This window comes from Hevea brasiliensis, chromosome 13 (genome assembly GCF_030052815.1).
Source record: "Hevea brasiliensis isolate MT/VB/25A 57/8 chromosome 13, ASM3005281v1, whole genome shotgun sequence".
Taxonomy (NCBI): domain Eukaryota; kingdom Viridiplantae; phylum Streptophyta; class Magnoliopsida; order Malpighiales; family Euphorbiaceae; genus Hevea; species Hevea brasiliensis.
The window spans coordinates 80724192-80743357 of record NC_079505.1 but is presented as its reverse complement, the minus strand read 5'-3'; the positions used below and the strand labels follow the sequence as shown (position 1 = coordinate 80743357).

Sequence of the window (19166 nt, the reverse complement as noted above, 5' to 3'; positions counted from 1 at the left end):
CTCTATCTCTCGTTTTCTCTCTCCTCCCTCCTCCCCTCGCAGAGCCGCCACCTCCCCAGCCACCCCAGCTCGCCTGCGTGCCACCCCACCACCTCCCCACGGCCGGCCGACGGCCCAGGCAGCCGAAAAACGAGCGCGAACGCCTCCCCTGCGCATGCGCAACGCTTCGTCTTCCCGGCCGAAATCCGACCACCGATTGGGTTGGGTCTTGTGTCAAACAACATCTACTCGTCGAGAGCTTTCCATAGACACCAAGAACACTGAAATCCATTGAGCGGTTTATCTAATTTTTGTCCGGGAAGTTTTAGCCCATTTTGACTTTTGGGCTAGATTTCTCACAAACCGTGAACCCCACGAGAAAACCGAGAGTACCAGAGCGCTCCACTCGTCGAGAGTTTTGCGGCGATATAAATTTCAAATTTTTCTGACACCGTTTTTCAGTGGGTCCCACGGAACTTCGTAATATTTTTCCGAACATTAAATGAGCTTAGAAAATTTCGTAAAATTTATGTACTAACCCCCGTGTTGTGGGCTTCATGTAGGTATCTTCAATTCGTAGAAATTTGATAGTTGTCCGGGTCTGTGAATTTTTGGCCAGACAGGCCGACTACTGAAAAAATCTCCGAATTGGATCGAGATTTTGGCTACGCCACCATTTTCAGATGTCCCGAGCGCGTCCCCTAAGTCGGAATCGGCATAGGTAAACCCGAACCTTACTTTTTTATAATTTTCTAGTACTTAAATGGGATTAAAAATCTATAAAATATTCGTGGCAGCTCAAAAAATTTTGATTCTTTTTGCAATAGCCTAATAATATTGCTAAGAACCACGGGGCAAAGTTTTAGAATTTTTAGAGCTTATTTGGACAGTTTTGCAAAAATGATCAATTATAAGGATTAAACTGTAAATTTACATATTGTGATTGATGACTGTTTGGATGGGCCCAGGAGGGGCTGTGTGATATGATTGAGTTGTGGGTGTATGGTTGGTGAATATAGAAGTGCGTTTTGAGCCCTTTTGCAGGTTGGGTAGGTCCTAAGTATAGGGGAGACTCTACTGGATTTTCGACACGACTTAGGACGTATTTGGTCTTTTCTTAGTTTGTATTGAGTCAAATTTATTAAATGATTGTAATAAAATTATCAGGTGAGCCGGGACAGCCTTCTTCCTCCGCCCACCACATGAAGGATCTGCCAAGTCTGTGAGTAAAATATAAATTTTAATTGTAATTTCACTATTATTATATGTTCAAGCATGCCCATGCATCACTTATATGTATATATCTATGTAGTTAAACTCTAGGCACATTTTATGTTGCATTCACAATTGTTAAAGTGCCATAGATGTTGTTGTGGTAATTTAGAGCAGTGTGATGTGGTATTGGCTATGGATAGGACGGGTAGTCACGGTTTGAGATCTTCGCTGGGACCCGGTCCTTCGGGGTAGTCACGGCTTGAGTTCTTCGCTGGGGCCCCGATTTGGTTTATTAAGCGAAAGTCCTGCTTGAGTTCTTCGCTGGCACAGGTTGGATTTAAGAGAGCTATATAGGGGATCAGCTCCCATATATTATGATTGATATTACTGGGTGTGTGAGTGCTCCAAATTACCTTTTTGCTGTTATGATGTGAAAACATTACTGATGTTGCATTTCACTCTATATTGTGCATTAGTTTTAGATAGTTATAGAAATTATGGTTAAAATTAATATTTTACTCTCTGAGTCGAACGCTCAATACTGTTCAATATTTTTTCAGGCCACAGGAGGATATTTTTGAGGTTAACCTGCTTTTCTCCCTCGCAGGTCGTTTATTAATGTTTGTATAAACCTGTTAACTCTTAGAATTTTCGCATGTGTTAGAAATAATTATTTGATTTGGGTCTGTAATATAAATTGTTATTTTGGACCTATAAACTTATTATTTTATGCATGTTGATGGACTGGATGAGGGAGCTGAGCTCCCATTTATTTTATGACATTTGAGTACGTGGAAGGTGAGCTGAGCTCCCTAATTGATTATATATTGTGTTTACAGGTCGGGTGAGTCAAAAACTCCCCGTTGAAAGGTCCATTTTATGACCGGATTCTGTCCGGTTGAATTCTTGAAATTGGGCCCAAATGGGCCTTAGAGTTGGGTTAAGGAATAGTTAAGCTTACTACGGGCCTCGGGGACTTTAGGCTGGCCTAGGTCCTAGTGCCTGTCTGGCCCATAGGTTGGGTCGTGACAAATGTGGTATCAGAGCTTAGGCTCCAGATTCATAGGGAATAATTGTCCAAAGTGTTGGGAAGAGTCTACTAGGAGTCACATGTGGAAAATAGGGTCCACATTCATCTTGCATTGTCATCTTTGCTTCTAGTTTCTGCTTCATATAATTGTGTGTAATATGAGTCTATAGAGCTGTGTAACATGCTGTTTTGAATGTTGTGGGCTAATGCTGCTGAATTTCAAGAAAATGTGTAGAAGCAGGAGAGCTGCCACTACACCAGAACCAGATGTGCCTGACGAGTTGTCAGCACAGGATGAGGCTCCTACCCCGAGGAGGCGGGGTAGGAGGCCTACAGCTGCTCAAGTAGAAAAGCACCGCCACCGCTCAGATCGGGCCTTTTATGGCACAGGGTCCCATGGACCCAATGGCAACTACTCTAGCTGGGTTGCAGAGAACCATCGACATGATGGCACAGTATATGGTCCACCCTCCACAACAGCAGCAGTCTACCGCACCAAGAGAGGAGCCTTACAAACAGATAATCAATTTCAAGAAGTTGGTGCCTGGTACTTATGATATGTCAGACGATGCATATCGGTTTTTGGATTCCTGCAGACAGGCATGAACGGAATTGCAGTTGACTGATAGAAGACTTATAGAGTGTATACAACATGTCATGGGGCCTATGCTTAGACAATGGATGAATGACTACATATTACCTCGGATGGAGGGTTTGTCGTGGACTCAGTTTGTGGAACTGTTCATCAACCGGTTTGTACCAGAAAGTTTCAGAGATCAAAAATAGTGTGCCTTCGAGGCCTTAAGACAGAATGGCAGGTCTGTAGATGAATATGCTACAGAATTTTTGGAATTGAGCAGGTATGCCCTTACAGCAGTAGCTACAGAAACTATGAAGGTGAAGAGGTTCCTAAAGGGGCTTGACAGGAGGTATGCAAACCTGGCCATGATGTCGGATCAGTCTTTTGATGTGGTGGTTGATCGAGCCAGATAGATTGAGATTAGCTATGCTGTGGATGACAGCGGAAGGGCAAAGAAAAATAGAGCAGAGGGTTCTTCAGGTGTTCCCCACATGGGTGCTCCGGATAGTGGTGGCCAGAGTAATTACAGAGGAAGAAGTAGGAACAAGAAGAGTGGTTTTAGACACAAACCTCGAGGGTTCAGGCCAGGATACGGATCCAGCAGTGGTCATAGTTTGGGGTATGACAGTTCTGAGTCTGGTTCAGGATCCTCATTGGCACCTTGTGCACAGTGTGGGAGAGGACGTTCAGAACCTTGTATGATGGGTTCAGGAGTATGCTTCAGATGTGGCCAACCAGATCACTTTGCTAGGGAATGCCCCGTGTTCAGTGAGCCACAGATGGGGTCACAGGATTTTGTTGCAAATGTTCCTCGTCAGTTGTACCCTAGTGCTTCCAGCATGGCAGGCAGTTAGTTCAGTGGCCAACAGGGCCGAGGACAAGGGGGACATGGATTTGGAGGCAGATCAGGAGGCAGAAGTCAGTATTAGGGTTCTGCCACCCAGGGTAGGGGTCAAGCTCGGGTTTTCACCCTGACCCACTAGGATGCTCAGGCTTCCAATGCAGTTGCGTCAGGTATTCTTCTAGTCTGTTCCTGTGAGGCTTGTGTTTTGATAGATCCGGGTGCTACGCACTCATTTATCTCCCCTGTGTTTGCCATGAGATTGGGTAGAAACCCTACAACTTTAGAATGCCCTTTGTCTGTAGCTACCCCACTTAGTGACAACATAGATGTAGACATAGTTTTTCTGGGTAGCCCAGTAGTAGTGGATGGAAAGATCCTCCCAGCAGACTTGGTTCCTCTACCAGTAATGGATTTCGATGTAATCTTGGGAATGGATTAGTTGGCAACTCATTATGCCACTTTAGACTGTAGGAACAAAAAGGTGTATTTCCACATAAATGGTGTGAAAGAATTTAGTTTTGATGGTGACAGGCGCGTGGCTCCATATAATTTGGTGTCAGCAATTAGTGCTAGAAAAATGTTGAGGCGTGGATGTCAAGGGTATTTGGCATTGGTGAGAGATACATCTGTAGAAGGTGTCAACATGGAAAATGTTCCTGTTGTCAGAGAATTTATGGATGTCTTTCTTGAGGAGCTTCCAGGGTTGCCACCTGGAAGAGAAATAGAGTTTTGCATTGATGTTGTGCTGGGTACAAACCCCATATCAATGCCGCCTTACAGAATGGCACCAGCAGAATTGAAAGAGCTAAAAGAGCAACTACAGGAGCTTTTGGACAAGGGTTTCAACTTCACCCTGGGTTCTCCTGTTCTATTTGTGAGAAAGAAAGATGGGTCATTGAGGTTGTGTGTTGACTATAGACAGCTGAACAAGGTGACTGTGAAGAACAAGTATCCACTTCCTCGGATCGATGATCTGTTTGATCAGCTCCAAGGGGCTAGATTCTTTTCCAAGATAGACCAGCGATCAGGCTACCATCAGTTGAGAATCAGGAATGAGGATATGTCCAAAACGACATTCAGGACAAGATATGGTCATTATGAGTTCTTGGTGATTTCTTTGGACTCACTAATGTACTAGCAGCCTTCATGGACTTGATGAACAGGGTGTTCAGGCCATTCTTGGACCGTTTTGTCATCGTATTCATAGATGACATTTTGGTATACTCTCGGATCGAGGAAGAACACGTGTGGCACTTGAGAATGGTGTTGCAGACTTTGAGGGCGCACCAGCTGTATGCCAAATTTTTAAAATGTGAATTTTGGCTAGAAAGTATCTCATTCTTGGGACACGTGGTTTCTAGTGAAGGCATTCAAGTAGATCCCAAGAAAATTGAAGCTGTAACTGATTGGCTTAGGCCTACAACAGTCACTGAGGTGCAAAGTTTTCTGGGTCTAGCTGGCTACTATAGGCGTTTTGTGCAAGATTTTTTCAGGATAGCGGCTCCCCTAACTAAGTTGACTCGGAAGAATGTTCCATTCATTTGGACAGATGACTGTGAGGAGAGTTTCCAGAAGCTTAAGGAGTGTCTAACTACCGCCCCGGTGTTGACACTACCGATGAGTGGTGAAGGATATACCGTGTATTGTGACGCCTCCAGAGTTGGCTTAGGGTGTGTTTTGATGCAGAATGGAAAAGTAGTGGCTTATGCTTCAAGGCAACTAAAGAGGCATGAGCAGAACTACCCCACCCATGATTTGGAAATGGCGACTGTAGTCTTCGCACTAAAAATCTGGAGACACTACCTGTATGGTGAAGTGTGCGAGATATACACCGACTACAAGAGTTTGAAGTACATCTTCCAACAGAGGGATTTAAACTTGAGACAAAGGAGATGTATGGAGCTTCTGAAGGACTATGATTGCACCATCCAGTACCACCCTAGGAAGGCCAATTTAGTAGCAGATGCTTTGAACAGAAAATCTTCTGGCAGTTTGGCGCACATTTCAGTAGAGAAGAGATCGTTGATTCAGGAAGTACATGAGTTGATGGATCAAGGTTTAATCCTAGATCTTTCAGATGAGGGGGTATTGTTGGCTCATTTTTCAGTGAGGCTAGACTTGCGAGACAGAGTTAGAGTTTCCCAGCACAGGGACCAAGAATTGATGAAGATCATAGAAAGAGTACAGCAGGGTGAGGGTGGTAAGTTTGGATTTGCCAATGACGGCGCCCTTATGCAAGGTTCTAGGATATATGTGCCCGATGTGGACAATCTCAGAAATGAAATCATGCGAGAGGCACACTATACACTGTACAGTGTCCACCCAGGTTCCACCAAGTTGTACCATGATGTGAAAGATAACTATTGGTGGAATGGCATGAAGAGAGACATAGCAGACTTTGTGTCCAAGTGCTTGACTTGTCAGAAGGTGAAGTTTGAACACCATAGACCGTCAGGGAAGCTGCAAGAGCTCCCTATCCCAAAATGGATGTGGGAAATGATTACTATGGATTTCATGACTGGGTTGCCTCGTACCACGCGAGGATATGATTCGACATGGGTAATTGTAGACCGCCTAACTAAATCAGCTAATTTCTTGTCTGTAAAGACTATATATTCTGTTGCACAGTACGTCCGGCTCTACATTCGAGAAATAGTCAGATTGCATGGAGTTCCTACTTCCATAATATCCGACAGAGGACCCCAATTCACTTCTCGATTTTGGAGGAAATTGCAGGAGGCACTTGGCACACAGTTGAACTTTAGTACTGCTTTTCACCCTCAGACAGATGGATAGTTCGAAAGGACAATCCAAACACTGGAAGACATGCTTCGCATGAGTGTTTTGGATTTTGGAGGTCAATGGGATGATCAGCTAGCTTTGGTAGAGTTTGCCTACAATAACAGTTACCATTCCAGCATAGGGATGGCACCCTATGAGGCACTATATGGAAGAAAGTGTAGGTCTCCTCTGTGTTGGACGGACATGGGAGAAGCGAAGGTGCATGATGTAGACCTAGTGCAGTACACTTCAGAGATAGTTCCTTTAATCAGGGAACGATTGAAAACAGCTTTCAGTAGGCAGAAGAGTTATGCAGACCCCAGACGGAGGGATGTGGAGTTTGCAGTAGGCGACTATGTATTCCTGAAGGTTTCTCCAATGAAGGGAGTCATGAGATTTGGAAAGAAGGGCAAGTTGGCACCTTGGTATATTGGACCTTTTGAGGCTACTGATAGAGTTGGAGCAGTTGCCTACCGGTTGGAGCTACCACCCAACTTTTCTCGCGTTCATCCTGTGTTTCACATCTCCATGCTCAGGAAATACATTCCTGATCCTTCTTATGTACTACAGCCGGATGTAATAGAGCTAAAAGAAAACTTGACATTTAAGGAGCAACCTGTAGCCATAGTGGACTACCAAGTGAGGCAGCTAAGATCAAAACAAATCCCTATGGTTAAGGTTTTGTGGAGGAGCCAATTAGTGGAAGAGTGCACCTGGGAGTCAGAATGGGACATGCGTAGCAAGTACCCTTATCTATTCAATGTATAATCCTGTATTTTATTCTGCCTTGTGTAAAATTCGAGGACGAATTTTCTGTAAGAGGGGAAGAATGTAACACCCCTAATTTTTTTTAAATTTATTATTTTTGAGTAATTATTGATATTTTATTTTATTTGAATTTTAGGAAATTATTTGAAAATTTTCTGATTTTAGAAATCGGGTTCGATTTTCCGAAAATAAAAAATTTGATGATTTTTAAAATTTAATTTAAAGACCACGTGGTAAAACTAAAAATATATTTGGCGTCTAAGAATTTTTCTGAGTTTTCTAGAATTTTTTCGAAATTTTTGGGTCTCATTTTCGGTCCTAAGGCAGAGTAAAAATTCAAAATTTTATATCCTGAATTGAACCGGCCGAATCGAACAAGACCGGATCGGACCGATCGAATCGGACCGGCTCCTTCTTCCTTTTATTCTCCCTGCTCTCTCTCTCTCTCTCTCTCTCTCTCTCTCTCTCTCTCATTTTCTCTCTCCTCCCTCCTCCCCTCACTGTGCCGCCGCCTCCCCAGCCACCCTAGCTCACCGGCGCGCCGCCCCACCACCTCCCCATGACCGGCCGACGCCCCAGGCTGTCGGAAAATGCGCGTGAACGCCTCCCCTGCGCGCGTGCGACGCTTCGTCTTTCAGGCCGAAATCCGACCACCGATTGGGTCGGGTCTTGTGTCAAACAACATCTACTCGTCGAGAGCTTTCCATAGACACTAAGAACACCGAAATCCATCGAGCGATTTGTCCAATTTTTGTCCTGGAAGTTTTAGCCCATTTTGACTTTTGGGCTAGATTTCTTGCAAACCGTGAACCCCACGAGAAAACCGAGAGTACCAGAGCGCTCCACTCGTTGAGAGCTTCGCGGCGATATAAATTTCAAATTTTTCTGACACCGTTTTTCGGTGAGTCTCACGGAACTTCGTAGTATTTTTTCGAACATTAAATGAGCTTAGAAAATTTCGTAAAATTTATGTACTAACCCCCGTGTTGTGGGCTTCGTGTAGGTATCTTCAATTCGCAGAAATTCGACAGTTATCCAGATTTGTGAATTTCTAGTCAGACAGGCCGGCTACCGAAAAAGTCTCCGAATTGGATCGAGATTTTTGCTACCCCACCATTTTCAGACGTCCCGAGTGCGTCCCCAAAGTCGGAATCGGCATAGGTAAACCCGAACCTTGCTTTTTCATAATTTTCTAGTACTTAAATGGGATTAAAAATCCATAAAATATTCGTGATAGCTCAAAAAATTTTGATTCTTTTTGCAATAGCCTAATAATATTGCTAAGGACCACGGGACAAAGTTTTAGAATTTTTAGAGCTTATTTGGGCAGTTTTTGCAAAAATAATCAATTATAAAGACTAAACTGTAAATTTACATATTATGATTCATGACTGTTTGGATGAGCCTAGAAGGGGTTGTGTGATATGATTGAGTTGTGGGTGTATGGTTGGTGAATATAGAAGTGCGTTTTGAGCCCTTTTGTAGGTTGGGTAGGTCCTAGGTATAGGGGAGACTCTGCCGGATTTTCGGCACGACTTAGGACGTATTTGGTCTTTTCTTAGTTTGTATTGAATCAAATTTATTAAATGATTGTAATAAAATTGTCAGGTAAGCCGGGACAACCTTCTTCCTCCGCCCAGCCGCTACAGTGACCGCTGTCAAGTCTGTAAGTAAAATATTAATTTTAATTGTAATTTCACTATTATTATATGTTCAAGCATGTCCATGCATCACTTATATGTATATATCTATGTAGTTAAACTCTAGGCACGTTTTATGTTGCATTCACAACTGTTAAAGTGCCATGGATGTTGTTGTGGTAATTTGGAGCAGTGTGCGTGTGATGTGGTGTTGGCTATGGATAGGACGGGTAGTCACGGCTTGAGATCTTCGCTGGGACCCGGTCCTTCGGGGTAGTCACAGCTTGAGTTCTTCGCTGAGGCCCCGATTTGGTTTATTAAGCGAAAGTCCGGCTTGAGTTCTTCGCTGGCACAGGTTGGATTTAAGAGAGCTGTATAGGGGATCACCTCCCATATATTATGATTGATATTACTGGGTGTATGAGTGCTCCAAATTACCTTTTTGCTGTTATGATGTGAAAACATTGCTGATGTTGCATTTCACTCTACAGGATGCATTAGTTTTAGATAGTTATAGAAATTATGGTTAAAATTAATATTTTACTCTCTGAGTCGAACGCTTACTCCTGTTCAATATTTTTCCAGGTCACAGGAGGATATTTTTGAGGTTAACCTATTTTTCTCCCTCGCATGTCATTTATTTATGCTTGTATAAACCTGTTAACTCTTAAAATTTTCGCATGTGTTATAAATAATTATTTGATTTGGGTCTGTAATATAAATTGTTATTTTGGACCTGTAAACTTATTATTTTATGCATGTTGATGGACTGGATGAGGGAGCTGAGCTTCCATTTATTTTATGACATTTGAGTATGTGGAGGGTGAACTGAGCTCCCCAATTGATTATATATTGTGTTTTCAGGTCGGGTGAGTAAAAAACTCTCCGTTGAAAGGTTCATTTTATGTCCGAATTTTATCCGGTTAAATTCTTAAAATTAGGCCCAAATGAGCCTTAGAGTTGGGTTAAGGAATAGTTAGGCTTACTACGGGCCTCGGGGGCTTTAGGCTGGCCCAGGTCCTAGTGTCAGTCCAGCCCATAGATTGGGTCGTGACAAATTTCGATTCAGTTAAAGTAAATTCATTTATTGTTTGAATTAAAGATAAATTTAATCAATTTTGATTCAAATTTAATCCAATTTAAAACGGATTCGATTCCAATTTTGAACTGTCCTTCGCGGAGCCTACTCAAACTTTAATCGCTTGCTCTTTTTTTCATTAAAAAAAAAAAAAAAACTTAAATAACTATTTGAAAATCCTTAAAAGTCTAAAGAGACTTTTCACCGAACTTTTAAACAAGTTTTCAAGGATACACATGGACATTCTTACCCTATTATTACCAATATATTGTTGCCACGTTATCATACAAACCATTCTCTTTCATACCCAAAAGGCTGACTAGGACCCTGACTTAGTGCACCAAATCTGTGTGCAACCATATGAATACAATCAAGCCAAGCTGAGACGAATAAAAAAAAAAAAAGGAGAAAATCTCCAAGGCCACACAAACTTGTGGCTGAGAAACAAACTATAATGCTGATGTGGCATCCGCTTCTCATTTAAACGGATCAAAAACTGAGACACCAAAGTACGTTCCATGCCAGATCGCCAACAAAGAAGCCATCCAAAGCAAGATTTCTCTCGCGCGTTTTTTTTCTGTTTGCTTATCCAGAAACTAAAGGAAAATGCAAGAAAAAGCTACTAGGGACCCCGCCATCAAGCTCTTTGGCAGGAAAATACCTCTGAAGACCGAAGGTCACCCTCCGCCGATCTCCTCCGAGGACTTGCCTCCCTTGGAGAGAGTAGAAGAAGAACAACATGAGAAGAAGGCAGAGAAGGTACCAATTTCTACTGTGAGAGATTTTTGTATTGGGAGATATACGGATTGTTTTATATGGGGATCTGAAGACGACCCATTTATTGGAATCCTAAAAGAAAAAATGGGTTGGCTTTACCCTTTTTAGCTTTTTTGATTTTATTTTCTTTTACATAGCATGGTAAGCTTCAAGTCGCAGGTTTTGTTCCATTTTTGTCAAACTTGTCGGATTTTTGAGTTTGATTGGATTTTTACTTTTTCTAGTTGTTTTTTTACTTTAAAGGCGTTTACTTCAACTTTCCAGATTTGGTTTTAGTGTTTGGAAGCTGAGAAAAGTTAGGAAAACAAAAAAGGAAAATTCTGATCTTATTATCGGCAACTTACTCTGAAAACTGAAATTTTGAAATATCAGATTCAAAATCTGAAAACGTTTTCTCAGTACACTTAACAATAAGAACAAGTAAAATTTTCACTCATCAGTTTTCTTTGTCAACCATATCTTTTCAGAACTTCTCTTTAACAGGATTTTAAACATTTCTCACTTGTTAGATTAAATTGTCCTCTAACAATCGAATTCCAGCCTCTCGTCAAAGCAAAATTTTATTTCTCTTTTTAATTTGATGTTTCGTATAACTACACAGGTTTGATTAGATGAGTTGCATTTCAACTTCAAATTTCCTGTTGAATATGCTTTATTTTGAAGGTCTCCTGCTGAATTTTTCAATTTGTTACTCTTTCTGTTCAATTATTTTCTGTTTTCTTAGTCTTCATGACTATAGTTCTTCTACATGTGTCTGTTCCTTTGTTTCTCAATTGACTAATTTTCTAGACCTCTTCACGTGTATGACTAGAAACAGAGGAAGATTGATAAAGCAAACATTGGAATTTAATCAGATGAAATGATGAAGTATATTTATGGAATATTCACTTTGTTCTATTCATTCATTTGGCTTGTTCTTTCTTGTTGTTGCTGAATATTGATTTAATTTATGACAAATAGATGTAAATAACTAAGAGACCATGTTAAATTTCAGGATTTTGCAGAAGGAGCAGAAGAAGATGATACTCCACTGCAGGATACAGAGGAGTCTGCAGATCCAGAAACATCACCAGAGACTAATGTGAATCCCAAAACACCCTCTATCAATGAAGAATCTGCAAAATCAATGACTTCCAAAACAGAGAAGGAAACTCAAGAGAAAACCCTCAAGAAGCCTGACAAAATACTTCCATGCCCGCGGTGCAATAGCATGGATACCAAATTTTGTTACTACAACAATTACAATATCAACCAACCACGCCATTTCTGCAAAGCCTGTCAAAGATATTGGACTGCTGGTGGTTCCATGAGAAATGTCCCAGTGGGAGCTGGACGTCGCAAGAATAAGAACTCTGCCTCTCATTATCGTCACATAACCATTTCTGAGGTGCTGCAAGCTGCTGGTATTGAAGCTCCTAATGGAGAACACAACGCACTGAAAACTAATGGTAGAGTCCTTAGCTTTGGCTTGGATGCACCAGTATGTGATTCCATGGCTTCTGTATTAAATCTTGCTGATAAGAAGGTTTTGAATGGCACTCGAAATGGCTTTCATAATTTTGAAGAACGGAGGATTCCAGTTCCCTTCGAAGGTAGAGAAAATGGTGATGATTGTTCAAGTGGATCTTCTGTGACCGTTTCCAATTCAATGGAGGAAGGAGGCAGGACTTGCTCGCAAGAACCTTTTATACAAAGCATCAATGCCTTTGCTTCTCCAATCCCATGTCTCCCTAGTGTTCCTTGGTCCTATCCTTGGAATTCTGCATTGCCCCCTCCAGCTTTTTGTCCACCAGGATTTCCTATGTCATTTTATCCTCCCTTTTGGAATTGTGCAATTGCTGGTGGTTGGAACATCCCTTTGTTGTCTTCGCCTTCATCTTCTTCATCAAATCAAAAGGCTTCATGTGGTCCTAATTCTTCTTTGGGAAAGCACTCGAGAGATGGGGACACGCTTAAATCAGATGATTTGGAGAAAGAAGAGCAGCCATCAAAGCATAAAAATGGATGTGTTTTAGTTCCCAAAATTCTAAGGATTGATGACCCAACTGAAGCTGCAAAAAGTTCTATATGGGCAACTCTTGGAATCAAGAATGAGTCCTTCCCTGGGGGAGGACTGTTCAAGGCCTTCCAACCAAAGACTGATGACAAGAAACTTGTTTCTGAAGCCTCTCCGGTATTGCTGGCAAACCCTGCTGCTTTGTCTCGATCCATCAACTTTCATGAAAACTCTTGAAGTGGTGGCATGTAGACCATAAGAGCCAGGTTGAATTCAACTCACTGGTATGCGATTGCTTCGCTTACTGTGATCCTGAATGGATTATTTTAATCACCGTTTCATTGCAAACAAAGTTAGCAAGCTAACTGACTGAGACAAAAGAGTAGAGGGAAAAATTTTGAGGAACGTCTAGTGTGACTAATTTTCTTCTTGTGACATACGAGCAGATGCCTCTTGTTTTACTTGGGTTTGCGGGATTGGTGTTCATGTAAATATCTCTATATATGTGATATACTGGACTATTATTGGAGAAAAATCCTTAGATGTAGCAAAAATCTTTAGAAGAACTGTACTAAAGGCTTTCATACTATAGCTAGAAAATGGGATCTTTTTCCTCGATTTTCTTTGCTGTTCTGTACGATAAGCAATGTATTTCAGGCTCTCTTTATTTCTGTTCTACATCTAAATTGCGGAAAGAAGCATTCATTTTCCCATAAGTGAGGAGGTATATCAGATTCAAGATTCAAAAATGCAACAAGAAACAACAGAATGTTTAGGGAATTTTTACTATTATTTCGAAATGATTCAACAAGAAAATTATGTATGATTGGGGGATGCCAAGGCAGAAAAGTATTTGCCATGTAGGAAACTCAAGGGGTTTCCTGGTGGGGCTAAAGTGGACAAAATGATCAATCCAAGAAGAGAATTCTCTTTGGTCCTCTCCTCTGTAGATAAACTTGAATTTATCTCAAAAAAGGCCAGGTAGCTTTCCTTTTCATGCCCAGTGGACACCAACAACGTGCGCAAAAAAGTAAAAGCAAGTGAAATTCTTAAATATTTTCCTTGAACATTCTTCATCTTCTTACTTCACCTTCTTCAATTATTTTACATGCTTCATTTAATTGCAGAGATGAGAAAGACAAATAAAACTGTGCATTTTTTTCCCCCTTCTATTATACCTTACCTTCCCTTAACATACCCAGAAATCAGATAAAAAAAATTTGCTAATTATAATTGTAATTTGAAGATTCTGAGGCTATTAGAAAAAATTGTAGTACCCAATCGACCAGTTGCAATTACTAGATGCATCAAAATCTAAACAATATGTGTCCGTGGTTGATAAGCAAGAAAGAACACATAGATATTTAGTTGTTAGCAGCAAACATAGGCCACAATTTTTGTGTATAAGGCGAGTTGTTATTTGCTATGGGACCCCAATTGCATATACTGCCACGAGTCCTTTGTGGCATTCTCTCTTGCTTTTGCTTTCTTTTCCTCTTTCCTTTTCGCTCTTTTCTTTTAATGGGGAAAGCGATTGTTCATTTCTTTAATTTCCAACCCTATGCTTAATTTCAGTTTTTTACTGCCACGAGTCTTTTTTTGGCATTCAGTTTTTAATTTCCCTGAATGCTTCACTTCAAAGGTAATCTTGCAATTGAAGATTTGAATAAACTAGGCAACTTTAGCCCATCCAAGGGTGGGGACTAGGGAGTATGCAAAACATATCCGCAAATAAAGAAAAGAAAATATCAGGAAAGAGGGTAGGAAAAGCATTAAATAAAGAGCGAAGAAAATGAAATCTTGCCATTCACATGCACCCAAACAATTTGTTAAACCTAACAGACGTGCCAAAAGTAGCTCCAAGGTTATTGAAAAACCCATCTAAATCTTACAAATCTACACTGACCTAACTTTCAGGTAGTCATTTACTATACCCATAAGCAACTCTCATTACTTCTCATGACTCCACCTTGTATAATACAAACACGATATGTGGATTTGGATGCAGAAAAGCAAATTGTAAACTGACATACCATTTTGCTTTATCATATAGTCTTGCAGGTGCAAATATTTAAATTCTAGATTTTCCTATAAAATAAACACTTAATTACCTTATTATTGCAAGCTCTACGAGTCTGGTTAGCTATTTTGACCCTCCCTAGTCCCTTAAGGGTAAATTTCCACCACTTCCATGATGGATTAATGGTCATTTGAAACGCAATAGGATGAAATATGGCCATTAATGAAAGTTGACTTGAAGGGATAAGCAACCCTTGTCATTGGGTCTTTGTCAAACTGCCATTATAACTTTATCTCTTGCTCTAGTGCTTTGGCCTCTCCAATGAATTCGTATCCCACTAATTATGGCCTTTTGATTTTGTGTTTAAACAGGAGGCTGGGAAACTTTGTCTCAAGGGTCAAGATATATATAGTTTAATACAAATATAAAAAGGTTCAAAAAAGTCAAAAGACGCAAATCCTCAATTTGATGCTAAGGCAGCTTTCATCTAAGAAAAATGCACACCATTCCTTGAAAAACAATGACTTGTGTGGACACGTGTATCGCATCAAAATATTAGCTTCCAATGAGGACGACCAATATCATATTTGTCACTTAATATATATATATATATATATATATATATATATATATATATATATATATATATATATATATATATATATTTTTGTAATATTAGAATGAAGAGCATCAAGGCATATGGGCCTCCTATCTTGGTATTAGGCATAGTGGCTCAGCCCATAAAGCATCCTTAAGCTACCAAGTGGCCCAAGTCCCAGCATCTAGTTTGATGGAATATTGTTCAATTACAATTTTCAAATGGAAGGGATATTTCCACTAGCTTAATCGTCATTTGAAAATTCTGGTAATCGAATCAAGCATTTAAATATTCTGAAAAGCTATATCAATAAAAGTCTAAAATTATTTTATTTTTATTAAAAATAATTCATATATTTACCAATAAAATTAACCAAAGGAAAAAGAATTTGACGACCATGTGTTTCGCGTCACCCCGCTGCATCACGGCATAGCACACGCGTTCCACACGCCACGACAAAGCACCAGTTTTTGTGCCGCATTGCACTGCTTAGATGCAAAGTCTTCGCATGTAATAATAATAAAGTCTTCACATGTGATAACAATTTGTAAATCGAATAAATAATATTCTTACTTCACCAAGTTTCCAACAGCTTTCCTGGAATTAAAAAATATATATAATATATATCCAACAATATAAACTTTTATGTAATGTAAAAATCACCCTTGCCGCTGGCCATCACTAGAGAAGTTGAGCAGAGATTGAAGCCAATACACCATTAGCAACACAAAGAGTAACCAAAGTCACCCATTCGAGCATAGCAGCTCACCCAAACAATGCTAAACTTTCAACTTCTTCATTAGAACACAAAGCACATCTCTATAAACGACAAGAAGAAGTTGCCGAAAAACTCTCTAGCACTCGTAGACCATTAAAGAGACTTTCTCAACTAAAGTGTAAAAGCAGATCTCGAAGATGTAAAAGCAATTTATGTAAGGGAAGCTCTCTCACCGTGTTAGTAGAGCAAATACCTAGACCCAAGAGATGGCCAATTAAAGAAATCAGATTACACACACAACCTCCTAACGGCCGTCCTTTAGAATTCTGCACAATGCCAATTAAAGAACGCACGAGAAAAATTTTGAATAACACTACCATTACCAACTGAGAGAGGATTCCATAGAAGTAATAATTTTTAAATTTGAAAATACAATAATAAATTATAAAATTATTTTAATAAATTATAAAAATATGTAATTGTAAGATAAAATATAAAATTACAATACAAAGGTGCGGACCTGTATCATTTTTCCATGAAGTATATATTACCCAACAAGGCCGAAAGAAAAGTAGTCTGGCACTGGCTGACTTTTCAATAACACCCTCACGAATATAAATTCTCAGATAGGGATGGTTCACCTATACTTATTAGACCCAATTAAGAGATCAAATTAATGAGTTAGTGATTTAATGAATGTGTGGTTAAAAAATTAATTAAATATTATATTTATTAAAATAAATATACAAATAAATTTAATTAATTTTATTTTTAAAATTATTTTTTTAACATTTATTAAATTATATATATATATATATATATCTTAATGATATTTTTAAATTTTTCTATAAAAATATTCAAATTTTAAATATTATTAGTAAATTTTTTGTTTTTAATATTTGTAAGTATAAATGAAAGACAAATTTTGACTGGAGCCTGGTCCCTGATGTCATCAACCAGTATTCTCTCTGCTTCGAAATTTCGAAAATCACTTTTAAATTTTTAAAATATTATTTTAAATAAATAAATAATTGTGATACATCATTTAAGATGTCTTTAAATACTACACACTAGCGATGGCAACAGATAGGTGCAGGGAATTTGCCAGCAGGTTCTTGTAAACTTGTCGGGTTTTTCCTTCTGCATGAAGCTTAATATAATATATATCCAACACAGGCTCTTCCATTCCATTGCGCAATTAAGAGTTAACAAGTTCTGATCTATCCTCCCAAGTCTCTCTCAGCTTTACTCTCTTCTCAGACTTTACCATTCAATATGGAGTATACAACAGATAATGCATCATCACTCAGTCTATTTGTTTTCATGTTGCTAACGATTCTCAACTGTATCTGTATCAATATCATTATCCTTAAAGACTTGTACTTAACTTTTTGCCAAGTCCCCAGGGTGTTTTTGTACCTCTGGAGGGTTTGGGTTGAGAGAAAGTCATCAAGAGTTGAAGTTGCAACCAAGAAACTTTGCGTCGACAGAAATTTAAATCAGAAGCTGGAGCCTCAAGAAGTGGAAATGCTGATGGAGAAACCAGTGGCAGCTTTCACCAAGAAAACCTGCTGTCATCGCAAGAATTTAGAAGAAGTAAGTTTAGAAGAGGTGGCAATGGTAATGAGGCAGCTGGGAACTTGTTATGACCCTGAAGGTGAAAAGTTACGAGATAGGCTGAGCTCAAATGACATTACTGCTCTGTTTGAGGAGCAGGAGCCAAGCCTCCAGGAAGTCAGAGAAGCTTTCTGTATGTTCGATAAAAATAATGACGGTTTCATCGATGCAAAGGAGTTGAGAAGAGTCCTTTGTGCATTGTGTTTCGCAGAAGTTTCAGAAACTGACTGCAAAAGGATGATTAAAGCGTATGATTATAACAGAGATGGAGTGATAGATTTCAACGAATTTGTAAGACTCCTGACGACCAGTTTAACCTAAATAATAATATTTTCACCTTCCTTTCACTGCTATATGCAATAAACATATAAAAGAGTTCTTATTGTAATGACTTCACTGACAAATTTGAGACAATATACTTATCTCAAAAAATTTCAAAACAGGGGAAAAGCATTTTAACTAAAATGCAATATGCTCTGTTACTAAAAACAGAGTATCTTTGCCAGGGAAACCATTGAATCATATATGATGCCTGAGCCTTGCTCAAGATTCCTACGGAATGCATGACTGTAAACATCATGAAGCTGATTGCTTCCTTTGTTTTGGTTTAAAAAAAATTCATATAAACAATTTTAATTAGTTTGGGCTTAAGGTTTAATTGCTGATCTCTTATGCTTCCTTTGTAAAATAATAATCTCGCAATGACTTGACAAGTCCACCCGGAGCATTCACAACGTGGTGTTCTACATTGACTTTCCTACATTATACTTGTCTTCTTGATCGGGTAGAGAACAGCATTCCACGGAACCATTCATGCTCAGCTTCCAGGCATTTACATAAAAGAAATCACAACGTTTATATATTGTTTATTCATCCACAGGGCATTGGAAATATTTTAGTGGATGACTTTCTGAGTCTTGACAAAGCACTATTCAATAGATATTTCCCACCGTCCAAGACTTCGAAAATGGCCAATGAGGAAAATTCACAGGCAGGACTCGCAATTGATTTTTCTTCTTAGTACACTTGAACGTCATTTTCAAAGCATTCATCAAAACTTCTTGTGTGGGTCCCAGAGGATATCTTGACATTTTAACGATAAATACAAGAGATTTTTATTAAAGAGTAAGTTTCAAGTTGGAATTCTATCAAGTGCTACGGAGAAATTTATTAGGAGGATAGCTATTAATTATATAAATCATTCAATTAAAACCATGTCTAAATAAGTTTTTCTCCATATCTTGAACAAATACACTTATCCAACGGTTAAAATATCTTCTTATTGAACTGTGAAGGAACATCTCAAGGTTCTGACATTGGATGAACCGCTAGTGCCTTCAAGGTTAACTACATGTAGCCAGAATACAGATCACGACAATTACAGAGTTTATGCTTGAGAAGTTTCATGATCACGTTCACAAACTTCAAAGGAAACCAGGGCACCGAATTTTTTGATCTCGTGTTCCTCTAATGAAATAGCACGCCTCTAACAGAACATAAGTATTTTGTGAAGTCAAATCTGAAA

At 39.4% G+C, this 19166-nt stretch overlaps 2 protein-coding genes across 2 annotated transcripts; both read left to right on the top strand.

The window, feature by feature from the left end:
• The first annotated feature begins 10357 nt into the window (after nt 1-10357).
• On the top strand, nt 10358-13366 carry LOC110648390 (cyclic dof factor 3). Its single transcript, XM_021802601.2, has 2 exons — nt 10358-10674; nt 11687-13366. Exons 1-2 carry the CDS (start codon nt 10522-10524, stop codon nt 12923-12925), a joined length of 1392 nt encoding a protein of 463 aa, XP_021658293.2. The 5' UTR covers nt 10358-10521; the 3' UTR covers nt 12926-13366.
• Nucleotides 13367-17124: 3758 nt separating this feature from the next.
• On the top strand, nt 17125-17988 carry LOC110648391 (probable calcium-binding protein CML45). Its single transcript, XM_021802603.2, has one exon. It carries the CDS (start codon nt 17300-17302, stop codon nt 17960-17962), a length of 663 nt encoding a protein of 220 aa, XP_021658295.2. The 5' UTR covers nt 17125-17299; the 3' UTR covers nt 17963-17988.
• The last annotated feature ends 1178 nt before the right edge of the window (nt 17989-19166 follow it).